This window comes from Lepidothrix coronata, unplaced genomic scaffold (genome assembly GCF_001604755.1).
Source record: "Lepidothrix coronata isolate B3197 unplaced genomic scaffold, Lepidothrix_coronata-1.0 Scaffold9, whole genome shotgun sequence".
Taxonomy (NCBI): Eukaryota; Metazoa; Chordata; class Aves; order Passeriformes; family Pipridae; genus Lepidothrix; species Lepidothrix coronata.
The window spans coordinates 4,475,190-4,492,585 of record NW_016690189.1 but is presented as its reverse complement, the minus strand read 5'-3'; the positions used below and the strand labels follow the sequence as shown (position 1 = coordinate 4,492,585).

The 17,396-nt window shown below is 34.1% G+C and overlaps 1 protein-coding gene across 1 annotated transcript in view; it reads right to left on the bottom strand.

Annotated features, from left to right (window-relative positions):
* Window positions 1-17,396, bottom strand: part of LRRIQ1 (leucine rich repeats and IQ motif containing 1) — a 103,983-nt gene that overhangs the window by 67,554 nt on the left and 19,033 nt on the right. Inside the window, 5 exon segments of the mRNA XM_017804571.1 lie at window positions 1,567-1,734; window positions 3,835-4,311; window positions 11,351-11,527; window positions 14,543-14,636; window positions 14,935-15,008. Of these exon segments, the coding sequence (XP_017660060.1) occupies window positions 1,567-1,734; window positions 3,835-4,311; window positions 11,351-11,527; window positions 14,543-14,636; window positions 14,935-15,008 (990 nt within the window).

Here is a 17,396-nt window from a genome sequence, read left to right as displayed (position 1 = left end):
TAAATCTCATATTCTGGTTTAACATTTAGCTCATTAATTTTTAGAAAATTATTGTCCAACCATGTAAATTAATGAATATTTCACCATTTTCTACACACATATTTCCTGGTTATTATAAAATTATTAAATGTATTAGAACTGTTTTCTTATAATTTCATTCTTATTTTCCTACAGATCTGCATAAGCATCCTGACAAAATACCCTGATATTACTAAGTGATCAAACGACAAATATATTTCATTCAACACACACAACTAGTTTTTACAAATACAAAGGAGAAAAGCAATCCTAATGATATATGCAGAAGGATAAACTGTAGATCTACAGAAGGATAAACACAAATCTATGAAAGCTCAGGTCAGTGCTCAGTCATAATCAAAAAGAAAAATTGCGTGTTAGTAGCTTCTAAGAAACAAGAGGAAAACTGTCTTACTGTACTAATTCATTATATATCTGCCTATGGAATTAAGTTCTAGTTGCTTCTTTAAAAAAAGATTTTAAAAGATTGCGGCAAAGGTTCAAACGCGGATAAAAAGATAGAAAGAATTACAGAGTAATGTGAAAAGAGACTAAACAGACTAAAATTTTATTTCCAAAAAGTGTATGTAAGGATGGATATAAGAGAGACCTAAAAATCTGTAACACACACAGAAGATAAATAATGAAGGACTTTATTTTCATACTCACTTTGGAAATCATCATGTTTGAAACACATGAAAAGAAGCACATATTAATCACCATATAAATCTGTGAAACTCATCGATTTAATATGTAGTAGAGGTCAAATATATAAGTTCAAAAAAGGATTAAATAAACTTATTGAGATCAATTGTTAATATGCTAGCTACACAATATACTCCAGTAACAAATTTTTGCTCCTAAATCACTGTCACTTCTGACATTTTTATATAAGACTTACAATACAGAATGTTTCTAAGTTAACTTGAAATATGAAACCAACACAGGGTAAATTCCTTTCAAAATGTAGAAAAAAACCCCATTAACTCTGTCTGGTTAGCAAACTAGACAGAATCAAGGTATGGACTTCAACTCTTGCAAATGGTAATCCATGCTATTTAACTGTTATCAGCTCAGTATCTACCATAGCCTAGGCCATGGTCTGTTCCCAAGAGCAATATGGATGAAGCAATCCTGGTTTTTGGAGATGGGGAGAGAAGGAAAGAGATGGATAGGTAGGATAGAAGAGACAGGAAGAGTAGTTGGTCATATCAGACACGATATATTACTTGTGCAGCATCTGTCACTTTAATAGCACAGACATACCTCAGTAAGAACATGGGCACAGTATCTCTTAGGCACAATATTAGAATTAAATCAAGCAAAAATAAGTCAGGGAAATATTTGGTGAAAATAGGGAAAATATTTTTATGTTTCTATGAAACTTTTCATAAAGAAGTGTCTCTTTTAGAAACATCAAGCTTATGTTGAATAAATAAAACAAAAATGTTTAATGATTAAATTATTAATAAATTCATAAGCAAAAACAGATAGAAGTACAAGTACAGAAAATGAGTAAGATTTTTTTTCTTATTTAATTTGCAAAACAAGTAAAGAGAGTACCATAAACCAACCTGGATTACAGTGGCAGCTTCATGCTTCTGTCTCAATGCTTCTGTATACTGATGATTCTCTGTTTTGTTGCAGTCATTTTTATTCCGAGCACGGTACTGCCGCCAAAGGGACTGGATCACTGACGCTGCCATATGTACTCTCCTAGAAAAATAAATACCTTTATGAATGACACAGCCAGTACAACTGGATTATCATATCTGCCAAACTACAACCATAAAACATAGCACTGTGCTTTGCGACAAATGAAAAGTTCTGCCATTAAACATGAAATTACAACCCATACGTGACATATATGTTCAGAAGAATATTCACATTCTATAACTTCTGAAATCCAATTATCTAAAGACTAATCTCTGCTGGGCTCTGTTCCATTTATAATCATTGTAGAGGAAGAGTCCTCCAAGGAAGAATTAGGAGTAGAACTGGTTTAACAATGACTGAATAAATTCTTGGAAGAGTATGCTTACTCCCACCATCTGTATAAAAAAAAATAAAACAACAACAACAACAACAACAAACCAAAGAAGCAAATACCAAGCACTAAAGAGAAAACTGCACGAGACAGATATTTCCAATGGAGCAGACAGAAGAAATGGAAAGCGCAATTTCATCTTTTTCCTGCTTTTACCCTTTAATCTAAGACTACTGACCAGTGGTTATCCATGTAAATTTTCTAATTTGCTCATTTTTTAACAAGCACTAATTACAGACTATTTAGATTTGTTCAGTGATTGAGATTTCTAAATATATATTCAATTAATTTATACTGATGGAGAAAAAGTTTAATGTCAGCTCTGCATTATGATTTTACTATCTTTTCTATCTTGGAAACCTTTTCTCCACAAAATACTCATTTCAATTGGACAGTGGGTTTAAATTTCCCCTAATCTTTACATAATTTCTTTCATTGTGCAGTGTATCTCTTTAAATAGAGAAATACTATTCAGAAAAAAAAAAAGCAGCACACTTCAGAGGTCAAGATATAATTTTTTTGCCCTAAATGTGTTTATTAAGTTTATCAACCCCCAAAAATGAATTCTTTATAAGCTTTGGATCTGTAGGAAGCATTAACTGAATTGGAAAAACAAACACAAATAATGGTTTGCATTCTGTTTTGAACAGACATCTCCAAAAAGACACTTACAGAATGCATTTAAAACATTAACTAAATACTAAATTAACTTTTCAAAAATAATTTTTTTAAGCATTCATCTTCTGCAATAGACTACTGTACTCTTGCTTTCAACTTGCTGAGAGGTAATGATGAATTGCATGGTCTTCCTGAATAATAAATTTTATGACAAATTATTAGTGTCTTAAATATCCACTAAGCACTACTGCCTATTTACCATGTCTAAACAGAACAAAGAAGCACACCCACCATTACTGCTTTTCATAGTGTTCTCAAGACATCTATTTTTGAAACTGAATTCTTATGAAATTGTTAACTGAACCCTTGACCCTTTAGGGCAAAAAAAAAATCAGCTTCTGTTTCCCCTGACTGTACATCCAAACCCACACAAATCAGCAGTAAATACATTCCACAGAGGTAATAAGCCAGTGTATTTCATGTGGGAGAAAATGTAGGGGCACGGAAAAAGTTGAATTGGCCTCTCACCCCTGTCTCTAGTTTTAAGAAGCAGGTTGAGGCATGTTGGAGGAGTACCAAAAGCAGGGTAGGCTGCTAGCTCTTCAGTCATCACAACAGCAGGAGACAGGCCTAAGGTCAAGGGAGTAGGGTGGTAGATTTAAGGAATTTTTACCTCTTGCCTTCTAAATGGTACTGACTGTAAAGTCTACACAGATGAATCTTGAATGTCTAATGAATAGTACAGCAAAAAAGCTTTACACTAGTTTGTAGTCAAAGCTTCTGGAAAACATCAGCATTTGCATTCTTAACACTGCGTGTTTGAACTGATGTCACAACATTATTGCAAAAAAAAAAAAAAGGAAATTGAAGGAGACCAAGAGGAAGTTTTCAAATTCTCTTATTATACAGTATTTTTAAATTATTTGAAGTGCTTACATATCTATATTCTAATATATCAACTGACAGAATATCACAAAGGATTCTTGTTAATATGGAAGCCTAGTGTGCAACACCTCAATATAACTCTTTATTGTCTAATAAGCTTAAAAATATTATCTTACAAGTTCTTTGCATCTGTTTTAAATAAGAAATCCTCACTCCTATTGTCTATCTGAATAATCTATTTGAAAGCAATCTGACATCTGTCTTACCTTTCCGTATCATTCTCAAAAAGCTGGAGATTTCTTCTCATAGTACTTGCTACTATCACTGATTGTTGTGATGTGAGTTGGGCTGACATGTTATTGTTGTCTTTGCTCTCCCCACTGTAATTAATACAAGATTCAGTACTCTTCTGCTTCACTCTCTGATCTTCTTTATTTTCCTTTTGGTGTACAGGTATGGAGGAGTTAATGAATGTGGCCTGAGTATCGCCAGTAGTAATCCATCTTTTGGAAGGATCCAACAAGACCTGTTTATTTTCTGTCACACCCATGATAAAGAGGTTATTTTCCTGTAGGCAGCCAGTGGATGCTTGTTCTAAATGATTTTGAAGTGCTTCTGGTCCATCTCTATCCATAACATTTAGTTCACCGTATTCATGTGCATATCGATGTTTAATACTAAGTTTCATCAACTCATTAAAATACCAGCATTTTCCCTGTGCAGAATCAATAGAAGAGGTAATTCTGAAAAAAAGATAAAAATGTTTTTACATGTGTTTCTGACTGTAAGAATGCTTTAAAAAGAATATATCCCCTCTATTATTTTCTAAAATACCTTGTATTTTCAAATATTCTTACATGTTTCCATATTCTTAAGGGAATAGCAATTATTCTGATTGGAAACTAATTTTCAACACTCATAAATCTTAATAGCATTTGTCTTCTTTTGGACATATTTAAAATATGCTCACATAGATTTCTTATTTTATTTTGCCTTTTTAAAGAAAAAAGTTTGGGGTTTTTTTTAAAGTCTTTTCAAATAGGCACTAGGGCATGCATTTCACTAATTATTTTCTGTGTGGTTAAAGGCATAGGAAACTAAAAATTTTAGAGGATTTGAGGCAATTTTGCTATAAATCCTGAAGCTGCCTTATTAATCCCTTATCTGGGAACTATGAAAGCTACTATAAAAATAACAGTAATTTGAAAATTTAGATAAGAACTAAAGCAACCAAACCCAGACTTAGAATCAAACCAACAAACCACAATGTCTAGAAAGAATTTAGGAAAACAGAAACTTTTAAGTATAGATGTATTTATCAATACATCTATAAGGTAAAGTGCTAGACTGAAGCAACAGTAATCTATGAAGTCTGGCTCTCATCAGTTCTTTGTGTTTCACTCTGTAAATGATGAGTAAGAGTAAATATGAATTAACTGTTACAGATTCAGATGGCAGTTTGTCCTGTGGACAGCGTCCATCATATTAGGTAGCAGGTACTTCCGGAATCATGAAAACATTTTTCTTCAATAACATAGATAGATACAGAGATCTGTAATGTGTTGCTAATTTCCAAGGAGCACAAAGTCAATTCTAGGACAGCAATTCAAGACAAAAAGTAGAAATAAAATCAATCTTCTTGTGCTTCTGAAAAAATCAGGTCCTAAAATTATAGTTAGAATAAAAGAATTTTCCTTCTTGTTCATCATTCTTGAAAGATGAAGCTTTTATAAGGTTTTACTGTGAAAAGACTCTTTACCATTATAATTATATCCTCTAACGAAGTTCAACTAAAAACATTTTAGATTTTTAAGAACATAGGGAATCAGATCTTACAAGATCTTACTGTTAGTGCAACTTCAGTGCTAAAGGACAAAATCTGAATGGCTAAATTGGAAGCCAAATCCACATAGCTTAAGCACACAACTCATTGTGCAATAGCTGTGCATTTGATTGTCCATTACACAACATTACTCCTACTCCTGTTAGTTCCATAAACATGACAATTCCTAAAAATATTTAAACCAATGCATATATTTGTTTAAGGATCTAACACACTATATACTAAGAATAGCAATTTCTTTACTGGAAAATACCTATAGCATTAGTTAAATATTTTAGTCAAATAATTTTAATTCATTGAAGTATTTATAAAGATAAATTTGGTACAAGATTGTTACCAAGTTTGTACAAAAAATACTACGATGAGAAGACAAAAAAAAAATAAAAAGATTTAAAAAAAAGTCCATGTCCACATTTTTTTCCCCCCTGTTCTTTTGTTGTTTATTTGAAAATAAAAATGTTGCAGAAAATGCCAGAATGTTTTATATATTGGGGCAAAATAAACTTTTGCATGAAAAGCATATCCTGAGTATCCATATTCATTCTCAAAAAGAGAAACAGAAAGAAAGAAAAACAAACCACTATAACAGTGAATCGAGTAGGATACTTGTGCATCCTCTCCTATGACAGGCGCAGGGGTATCTCAAGTACCTGTTTCACCCTTTAAGTGGCTACGAATATGTCAAGCAGAAATGGGAAGGGAGGTTGATGGGAATTCAAAATTCAAGCAGGGAGTAATTTTGTGGTCACCAGGGATCATGTGTTACTTTTTTTCACAGAGGTTGCTTTTTGAGAAGTTTTCCCAAGCAGTGGCTGAAAAATACAGTCTTGTCGCTGTGGGCATGCACTGTCTCCCAGTTGATACATTCCCTGGCAATTCACAACTATACATTGATTTTGCAGGATTTTTAGGCTGCCCTCTGTATCGGTGCTTTCCTTTTAGGCAGTCAGATCAGCTTAAGTTTCAAGAAACTATAAAGGAAGCTGAAGTGACATTTCAGAGAATTATGAGCAATGAAGTGACTTGGTAACTGTATTTGGGCTTCTCCTGCAAGGGTGAAGCTCCAAAGCACAGACAACAAATATTATGATGGGGCCTGAGTACTAGGCAGCAGTCAGCTTGTAGGTCCCTAGGAAAACAGGGATTTCAGGTATCCTCTCAATGCACTGCAACTTTCTCAGTGTCTCAATAGGCCTGCATTCGTGATATCTGAGCCCTGCTCCTGAAGATTGCTTATTCAAACCAGAGAAAGGAAGCTGCTGTAACGGAAAATACGCAGGACTGGTTTACTTCTTTAATAGAAAAAACATACATACAAGGAAAGAGAGAAGACAAGGTAAGAAATATGACAGCATTAAGACTTTTGATACCACAGTATTTCCTTTTCAGTTAATTTAAATTCATTGTTTGCCTTTCAGATCTTTTCCCGTACTATCGGTCAAGGGGTCTGGTCACACTAAATCTTCTGGAACTGCTTCTTGGTTATGATACAACCAAGTTTTAAGCATAAACTGGCATCTATACAAAATAAGAAATGGGATTATCTCATGGAAGCACCAGTATCCATAGCGTCTGGCTGCTTAGTATGTAATGAAATGTAGATGAACACAGTGGTCTTGCTACAGCAAAATTTCTATGGCTTCCAGCTTTTACCAGTGCATTCCCTCATGTTCAACGGCTGCCTGGCTTCCCACAGTTATATTTTGATTCTAACAAGTGAAAGTAATTTATGCCATATGCAAATTTTAGCATAACCACAAAGGATGAACTCCTTTTGCCATGGGAGAAAAGGAGAATAAACCAGGAGAGAAAGGGCTGGGTCTTTTGCAGCAATGCACACATGTGCTATAATAGTGGTCCTGATACTACCTAAAGACTGAGATATTATCTTCACAAACAAATGTTAACAGCAGAAAGCTACCTGTAGCTTTTTTTACAAACAGATACCTCTCTATTTGTGCTAGCATTTTCCAGGGACTTTGAGGAAAGATAAACCCATTAGAATAAGATTTTAATCTCTTTGGAAATTGAAATCAGGCATTTATGAATGACTGTTACAATTTCAGTCCTCACATCAATCCACCAAGAGTATCCATCACTGTCTTGGTTAATTTAGACCAAACCCTGCTCAGTTTCACATGCAGCATTTGGGAAGGGAGGAGTAGAGGTGGAGAGGAGTAAACCCCCACTGGCAGCATCTAGGAAGTGTAAGGATTCATGCACAGGCTGAGTTAAAAGACATGGAAAAGGACAAAGTTATTCATTCTTAAAGGCCTTTCAGTGGAGTTTAAATCAGCCAAAGTGTTGCTACTTAGGAAGTTTAAGGTGGTTACAGAAGTTTGCTTATAGAGCTGATACATTTTGTATAGAATTTCTTACTGCAATCACATCTGGAATGACTGCCAGGTTATTCAAAGAGCATACTTTTCTCAGAAAGAAGCAATAAGTCTGGAAAAGTCAGCAGAACAAATCTCTCAGAGGCAAAAAAGACAGTGGAGAAACAAGTCAGTTCTAATCAGGAACAGCAGTTTTCTCCTGGCCTTATCAGCTAAATCATAAACAATATTCTACCTCTTTGTGTACTAGTTTGTGTACCAGTTAAAACTTTGCCTAATATCATGTTTTTCCCTTTGTGGCTCTACTGTGATTTTCATAATTATGATACATGAAATAGTCAAATAGTACAATTTATGTGAGCGTGTTTTTGCTACAGTGTTGTAAAATCTAATTTGTCTTCAGAGAAGTTTCTATAAGCATCATTACTGATGTTCAACTGCAGCCTACAAAAGACCCTTAAAAACACATGAAAGAGGTCATTGTTTACATATTCTCTCCTTGTAATACCATTTATGAAATTCCTGTCATTTTCACTGTATTATCCATACAGTATTTATACAGTTCCACTAGCCAGACATCTGCATATCTGATGACTGAAAGCAAACTGCTGCAACCAAGGTGCTATATTTTTTATATGATTACTCATTACAAGTCATCTAAAGAATGTGTGACAGAAAACATTTATTAGAATAGAGAAATTAAATTTTAAAATAAGTTTTATTCTTAAGCATGGCATCAACAGAGAAGTTTCAGAAAGAAACAGCACAGATCATTTAACTGGGCAGCAGTGGTGTATGAAACATGAATTAGGGAAGCAAGCAGTGATTACTTTTGGCAGCTTACATACTTGAGGTCGCACCTACAGAGGCTTATAACTTAGCAAGATGGGAAACAGACAGAAGTTTGCTCTATTGTTGGCCTGTTCTTTAGCAATGTCACATTAATTCAGTCAAAGCATTGCAATATGTACATATAATAGCTATGCTGTTAAGGCTTATATACAAACAAGTTGTTTAGAGTTCCTTTTATGAATTGCAGTTTTCAATGGTTTTCAATTCATCCATAAATTTTACTTTAGGCAAAATAAAAGGGTTTTAACACATAAGAAATTAATTTTAATTCTAAATTTGATAGAAGATGTTTCAATCATGTCAAAGTTACCAATTCAAAAGATTGTGAATGAATTCGCAAAATCTCAAGAACCCCACAACCCTCCCTTCTCCCTGTACCCTGTCCTCCCCCTCTCCACCCAAATCATATATTCCAGAAAGAAGAGACGTTTACATAATATCCTCTTCCACTACTGTTCTTCTCAAACATCTGCAGGCTCTTTCAAACAAAACTGACATAGAATCATAGAAAAATTCTCAATTGAAGGAACTCAGGAGGTCTCTAGTTCAACCTTCTGCTTCAAAGCTAGATTAGCTCTCAGATCAGACCAGGCTTCTCAGGGCTTTATCCAGTCAGGTCTTGAAAATCTCCAAGAACAAGGAGATCTCTCTGGGCAATCTGTTGCAATTCATCACTGTCCCAACAGTGAAAAGATTTTTCCTTATGTCCAATTGTCCTGACTCTGGCTGGGATGAATTAATTCTCATTACAGGCGTCCATATGGTGCTGTGTTTTAGATTCATGACTGGAACTAAATTGATAAAAGACTAATGTTTTGCTGAACAGTGCCTGGACAAAGTCAAGGCCTTCTCTCTTCCATTCAGCAAGTAGCCTGGGAGTGGGCAGGCGGCCTCCTTTCTTTACCTCCTTCCTCGGTAAAGAACTTTGCACTTGTCCTTGCTGAATTTACAAGGCTCCTGTTGACCTGTCTCCCCAGAATGTCCTTCTGTCTGGTAGCTCTCCCCTCAGGCATGTAAACAATTGCCTCCAAATTTTTTGTGATCTGCGAGTATAGTAAGTGTACGCTCCACCTCCTGCTCCCAGTCTTCGATAGAAGATATTAGACGTACAAGTCAGCCTCCAGAAAGTACCATAAGCCTAGGAATTTACTATTAATAGTTAATGGTTGGTCTGAGTCTGACTATTCAACAAGTTTCTTATGTATCTTTCTTACTTATGTCCATTCATGCAGACCATAGTTTAAAAAAATATTAAATTTTATGAATATCATCTTTCTCTTCCATTTTTTACCATCTTGCAGAAACGCATGTGAAAGTTAGGCCCTCAGATTCTACTATAGTTCTCCCACAAGTTATATCCTAATTATAGATCAGCACTATTTTCTGCAAGGGATAATGATGAAACTGGTCCTAAATATCAGACACAGAAAATTTTTCTCAACCATAAAGGAGGCAGAGTGCTTTATTTATTTTTTCCTCTTCTTTTTTCCTTTTAAGAAAAAGAAAGGAAGGAACGCCATTTCGAGGTGGTAAATAGATTAGGAAGTATCAGCTTCCAACATGCAAACCAGAAGCCAAAAATCACAAAAGTGGAGAAGACATACCTTGGAGCTTTAATGGAGAAATAAATGAGTTTTAGGAGCAACCTACACATTACATCTGTTATAGAAAACTGCACTGTGTAACTTCTCCCAAATGAATTTCAATCTAATTCTTAATCCAAACCTTGTTTCAAATTAATCTGGTTCTGAGCTATGAAGATGTCACTGCAGCTTAGCAAAAGCCAATAATACACCAAAGTAATAAACTGTTACAGATACCATGGATATACAGGCTTATATGCAAATATAAAACAATCAGATTCTGAAAAAAGTGTGCGTACTTTTCCTGAACCAACAGAGTAGGCAAAGTTCAGACTAAAACACTGTCAAACATCACATGCTTCATCTGCTCTGGGATATCGTTCAGTACCTGGTAGAATGAAGAAAACTATCTTTCCAAATATTAGCAGACAAGGTGGATATTAAAAGGACTATAGGGATATTGTGAACCTGATAGGAAATGAAAAGCAACTATGAAAGAAAAAAATATGCAATGTTACCAAGTGCAGAAACATGAGAAGTTTGACCTATTTAGATATTACAAAACAATTAGAAGATAGCAGATATAAGTGATAAATCAAAACTTTCATGGTCTAAGCTGAAGTCACTAGACAATTAACAATGGTAATAGTAATAAAGGTGGTAAGTATGGTGAAATCAAAGACCTAGAAACAGATCCATCTGATCCACTACCTTAAGAAAGAAGAGGTCAATTTTTTTGCAATTATTTAGAATGCAAGTAATATATACATGGAAAACAAACACAGAAAGAAAAATAGAGCATATTGCACCAATAGCCAAACTACATTTGATTAAGTTAAAGCTGGAAATCATGTTCCAGGATTTAAACTAGTAATCCTGCATAGCACCATGCTGTGTTGTGTGTACAAATTCATTCAGCTACTACTAAATGCAGGTTTTGAACAACTTGTTTTCTCAGACTTAAAGAAACAAAACTCAAGGCCCACATATCTTAATATCTGTGTAAAATAGACTTTGGATTGCAGTAAATGATTCCCATCTCTTCCTTTTCATAATACATTTCCAGGCAAAAAAAACCCTAAATAAAATTCATAAGACACCAAGAACTTCACTAGCAGTACATGAAAACATATTTCTGAATGCAATTTATATTCACAATAATACATACTCCAATTCAGCAGTCTTTTTTTTCAGTTGAATATTTTCTTCAATTTGAGCTTGACAAAGTTCCAGAAAAGTTCTTAATTCTGGTTCTTTGATTATTTCAGTTGTTGGTAAATTATGATAAGTTAAGATTTCACCATCAAGAGACTGTAAAGTAGGAAGAACCTTAAACAAGGAAGATCTTAGGAAAAAAAAAAAGTCATAATTAGTTCTACAAAAAAATCCTTATGCTAAAACACCCATTTTATTGATACAATCAGACAACAAGACAGAACATGAAGTTAGTTCTCTAAGTATTGGTACATATGTACTTACTTCATATGTTAACATACTAACTAAAAATTTATACTTATTAAACTACAGAACTCAGAATAAAACCCAGAACATAGCAAGACTTCTTAATACTTACTACTTAGAATAGAATATTAAGTTTTTTGCAAATAGAACACTTTCCTTCACTACTGCCCATTAATGAAAGCTAAGACTGTCTGAAGTATATTTGGAATAAAATGATGGGTTTAGATCAATAGTTCCTCAATATATAAAGAGAAATTACCAAAATTGATGTTGAATAGTGATACACCTAAAAAAGTGCCATATCAAAGTTGATCAATGCTGGAAGTATCGTGTCTTAGAGCTATGGGATCTCATCACTAGTTTTTCCAGCTGGGTTTCTCCTAGTGAAGGGCTGAGTAAACATTTCATTTAGTGAAAACTTCCTGGTGAATATTCTGTCAGTTAAGAGGCTCTATTAATCATTACAGCATTGAAACATATTCCCCTAGGAGTGCTCAGACTGATCCCAGGGTTTAATTTTTAAAAAGAAATTTCTTACTACTTTCACTTTTGTTGGTGTTATCGCTGGCTGGACATGAAAGTACAAAACTGATTGGGAAATTTTACAACTAATTCCTTTGTTGGTATCAAGGGGTTATGTAAAGTTCACTGGAACATATTGCCTGAAGTTACAGTCAATGCTGTATTCAGCAAATCCATATTTTATAGTATTCCATACTTTAAATCCTTTAGACAAATGAATCTCTTGTCTAATCATAAAAGCTCTATTGGGTTAAGCAATCTGAAGTGTCAGTTCTTAAAGCTAAATTGAAATTCAGAAAGCTTTTCCCTCCAGGTTACAAGTGAAATAAGAGTTAGTTCTGTAAAACAGTGGGAATTAAAACAATGCAAATAATTGTCACAGTTATGAAATTTTATTAATGAAATTACTTGCAGGAACCATGGGAGTGCAAATAACTTTCTTCATTAAAAAACAAACATACCAATCAAGAATGTACTTATACAGGTATCTCTTAAACTATTCAAACATTCCCAACTAAAAGTTTCAAATAGTTATTTTTCTACTAGAATACTAATCATAAATTTGTGCAAAAATCTTCAAATAGAAACATAAGAGTGGTTTCATTTTCCTTTTTTTCTCTTAATACAATACACACTCCAAAACACACACATATCCCAAACTTTGTTGCCATTACACTAGGCAATCTAATATATCAAATGTGAACATAATTTACCTAAACAGATTCTTGTGTAACATTGCAGTGTAAAGCCTTACCCTTTAACTAACCTGAAATTATACAAGTAACAAGTTTGGTGATTCTTCAAAATTACTAGGAAAAATCATATTTTTCTAATAAAAAAATCTGTCATATATTTTAATTACATCCAAAATGGAAGTCCAACTGTTGTGCCTAATATCATTTCCTCAGACATTTAATTTTGTTAACACTTTCCTAGGTAAATACTTGGTCTCCTTAGCTGAAAGAATTGGTAATGATTTAAATTCTTACTGATTAAATGCTTCTTTTTACATTCAATGGAATTAGAGTGTCACTAACAGACATTCTACCATTTGAACACACGTAATCTCTGGAACATCATCTAAAAATCTAAAATTTCATTTCTAACTAGTATGCCGCTCTTGAAGGGCTGTAGACTATAAAGTATTAATTCTAAGGAAGATGAAAGAACACAGTAAATTAAAAAAACACTACTGTGCTTTTGCTGAGCAATTTTCTCAGAGCAATTTTCTCAGAGGGCTTTAAGTCCTCATGGCACTGGCCCACAAATAGGGTTTCAGATCATGGAATTCTTAAGAAACAAGGAGACTTCTAGGGGTAAATAGTGCTACATCCAGTTGGCAGCTTTCTCAAGGCTTAGTAGTGGGGGCAGTCCTGTTTAATATCTCTACTGATGATTCAGATGAGGAGATCAAAGACACCTCAGTAAGTTCGCAGACAAAACCACATTGGGCAGGAGTGTTGATCTGCTGGAGGACAGGAAAGCTCTGCAGAGGGATCTGGACAGGTTGGATCAATGGGCTGAGGCCAACAGTACGAGGTTTAATTAGGCCAAGTGCCAGGGTCACAACAACCCCATGAAGAGCTACAGGTTAGAAGCAGAGTGCCTGGAAAGCTGCTCAGTGGCAAAGGACCTGGGGGTGCTGTTTGACAGCTGGCTGAACTTGAGCCAGCAGTGTGCCCAGGTGGCCAGTGGTATCCTGGCTTGTACCAGAAACACTGCGGCCAGCAGGACTAAGGCAATGATCCTCCCCTTGTACTTGGCACTGGTGAGGCCACACCTTGAGTACTGTGTCCAACATACAGAAAAATATACAAAAAAACTATCCATGTGCCATTTTATTCCTATGTTTAACAATCCTATCGGTTAACAATCCTATCATAACTACTCATTTCAGGGATTCTGGTAACTGCATATCATTTCGTATGTCAAGTTTCTTTTCTACTCCTTTTCTGTTTTTTCTATATAGACATTATAGTTTCTAGGACCAGCTTGATTTTTCAGATAATTTTTTCAGTATTATATGCCTCTGAAGGGCAAACAACAGCATTACTCTTACATCTCTTTAATTCATAATTATTAGAGCTATTAATTTTTGATGTAAAGATAAGGAATTCTAAGAACCAGAAAAAAAGCTAAGCCTCAACTACTAAGGAAAAAGCAACCATTCATTCTGACTTTTTCTTCTTCTAATAAACATTATCCCTTCTCTAGCTAGTATTACAGGAATTACTTCTCTAGCTGCTCTTAAACCTGTCACAGCATCAAGACTGTTCATAATGTGTGGTAGTGTTTCTACTATTTAACTAACATACATACAACAATTTTTTGCCTGATTTTTAATTTTTTGATTTATCGAATTAATTTATTTTCTTACCTCCAGTTCCTTTCTTGAAGAAGAGGATTTCCACTGAATGACAACTCCTTCAGTTTATCACAGCCACTTAACCATGTAAGGACATCTTCAAGATCTGTGTCATAGTAGGAAAGAAAACTAAATATAAATTTGAATGCAGAACCATATTATTTTTCATAAAATCTTACATGAAAGTAAAATGTACCAATATCATGAAGTCCTACAAGGAATACTGCTACCTATCCAGTATAGTTATAATTAATATCTATAACATTCATGTTTGGAAAATATTTATTTATTTTCTGTATAAATGTCTCATAAATACATGGGAACAGTCCCATTCAAATCAGTTTATAATTTAACTAAGAAATTCTTGTTTAGATGGTGCTTTATGGTGTTTTTATACAACTCACCTGACAAGCAGTTATTTTTGATATTAAGCTTTTCCAAAGATACAAATGAATTTAAAGGCACAAGCTCAGTTAATCTAAGAACAAAACAGAAGAGAATTTTTTTTTAATTAAATAAAACAGCAGTTCATAAACAGGAAGGCACCAGAATCTTTTACAGTTATGACAATTTACTTATTTACATAAGAAAATGCTCATTTAGCTATCCAAGGTGCTAGAACTAATTACTGAAATGTTAACTTGAAAGTAATTCTTAGTCTTCTCAGTAGCTCTTTATTTAATATTTTCTCATTAATGTTTTGTTTCATCTGGTAAATATTACATTGTCTGTCTTGCATTTAATGCTGAAGATCTGAAGTCTTGTAAAATTTCCATAACTCAGTTGGCTTTTCTTTAGGCTCCATAACTAGAATGGAACTAACAGAAGGTCTTATTTATGGAGAAATAAAATCTGCTTGTCTTCTTTCCTATTCCTTCATTTCTCATTGCTCAAACTTCTTATCAGTTTGTTTCTCTTCTCCACTCGGTACATTACTTCCTAGATCCTAAAACTAACAAAATTGTTGTCACAGCTGTTTTTTTAACAGGTCAAGGCTGCACTATCCTGTAATACATTTTTAGTGCTTCCTCCGTCTTACTACTTCTGTAAGATGGTGTCACATAGGTGCTAATTATACAGAGTAATGGAATTGCTCTTGTGTTTTCAGAGCTTTTCTTGTACAATAGAGCAGCAAAGCAGTACTAAAGACAGGACAAAATTCTTATTTGTAGTATTCAAGAGTAAATGTAAAGAAACTGAGCTGACATTCATCTATACAAATGATTTGGGATTGTAAGATGTGTATGATCACTGCAACTAAAGAATTAATGCCCAGTGTCATTACAGTTTCTTTACTTACAAACTTGCACTGGTGCCAGAATGTTGAATGGTTCATTCAGTTGCCAGGCTATTGCCAAATATCACCATTCAAATTAAAGTTTATTTTGATTTATGTTAAATATGAAAGAAGGAGGAAAAGTTAAAATCAAGATGCAAGAAACTCCAACTATCAACTAAAACTCGAATGTTTATGTATAGCACATACTACATCAACTGTATCTTTTTTAAAGATACACATTTCAGTAACATGTTTCATCCCTGTAAGGACAAGGGCCTAGCACAAAGAATGGTAGCAGAAATGGCAATGCATGTGGTCAGCTTGTGAATGCTAATTTTCATAGAAAGTAGTATTTTCTGAGGGTGTAATGCCTTTGAAAGGTGTAAGTCAGAATTCTTTTTGCCAGAAACATGACCCTCCAAAAAAATGAAACCCACTCACTCCATAAACTTAAAATTGTTCAGAGCCAAAAATGCTTATTAGTTCCTGAAATGTGTGACTATGTCATGTTTCTGCCACAGGCTTTACAACTGAAAGACAGAGCTGAATCTTACTCTGGTACACTGGTTGTGGACCAAATCTTGGTTGTAGGTTCTTTATTCTTATTGAAAATATAACCAAATGCAAACCAAAAAAAAATAATTTCCACTTTCAGTTGACAAGTATTTCTATAAAATGACATAATATTTTAAGAGTAAACAGAGAAACAGATAGAAAGACAATTGAGTACATGCCACTATGCTTCCTTTTTTTCCTCAAACTACATTGTAAAGTTGTCCTCATTCTAGTCCTACTTAGTTCTATTACATTCCTGCCATGGAAGTTTTCCATGGAATCAAATAAATACAAAGAAGTATTAACTCTAAAAAGCATAAAGCACTATACTTAGATCTGTACATAGTTCTACAAATTTTCATGATCAGTCAATAGTACATAAATATATTTAATATCTGACACAAATATTATCATAGATATTACTGGATAACAGTATGGTTGCAAATCCATGTCTCAGATTATAGATTCACATATTCAGAAATATCTAGAAAAATAAATGTCATATCTTGCATCAGAGACAAAAAATAATACAGGTTTATTTTACTTATAGTGAGTGAGTTCTCTGGATCTTTATCAGTATATGCTGTAGTGAATTAGAAATTGTCTATCGGACTGTCCTTGCCTGCCGGTGGCATTAAGAGAGTTAAAACGTTTCCTCGTCATTCTATAGCTTTTCCCTTTACTGACATTCTTTGTTAATTTTTTTCCTAAGAAAATTCAAACCAGAAAGACAAAGGACATTACTGAAAACTTAATACTACTTGACCTTGTCACATTAGCCCTGGGCATGAGAGATATAAATTACAAAGAAGACACAAAAGTAAAAGATATTCATAAAAAAGCAAGCTATAGCTTCCTCTTTCTGCTCCCATTTAAGGCTGTAGTGGAACGAGGCATTGCCACATAAACTACATAAACTCTATGTCAGAAAACAAGATTTAAGAATAGTTGCAAGTATGCATCAGAGAAAATAGAGATTGCTTTTCTGAACATGAATAGCAGTTACTGCTCAAGATGGTCTAAATCCTGCTG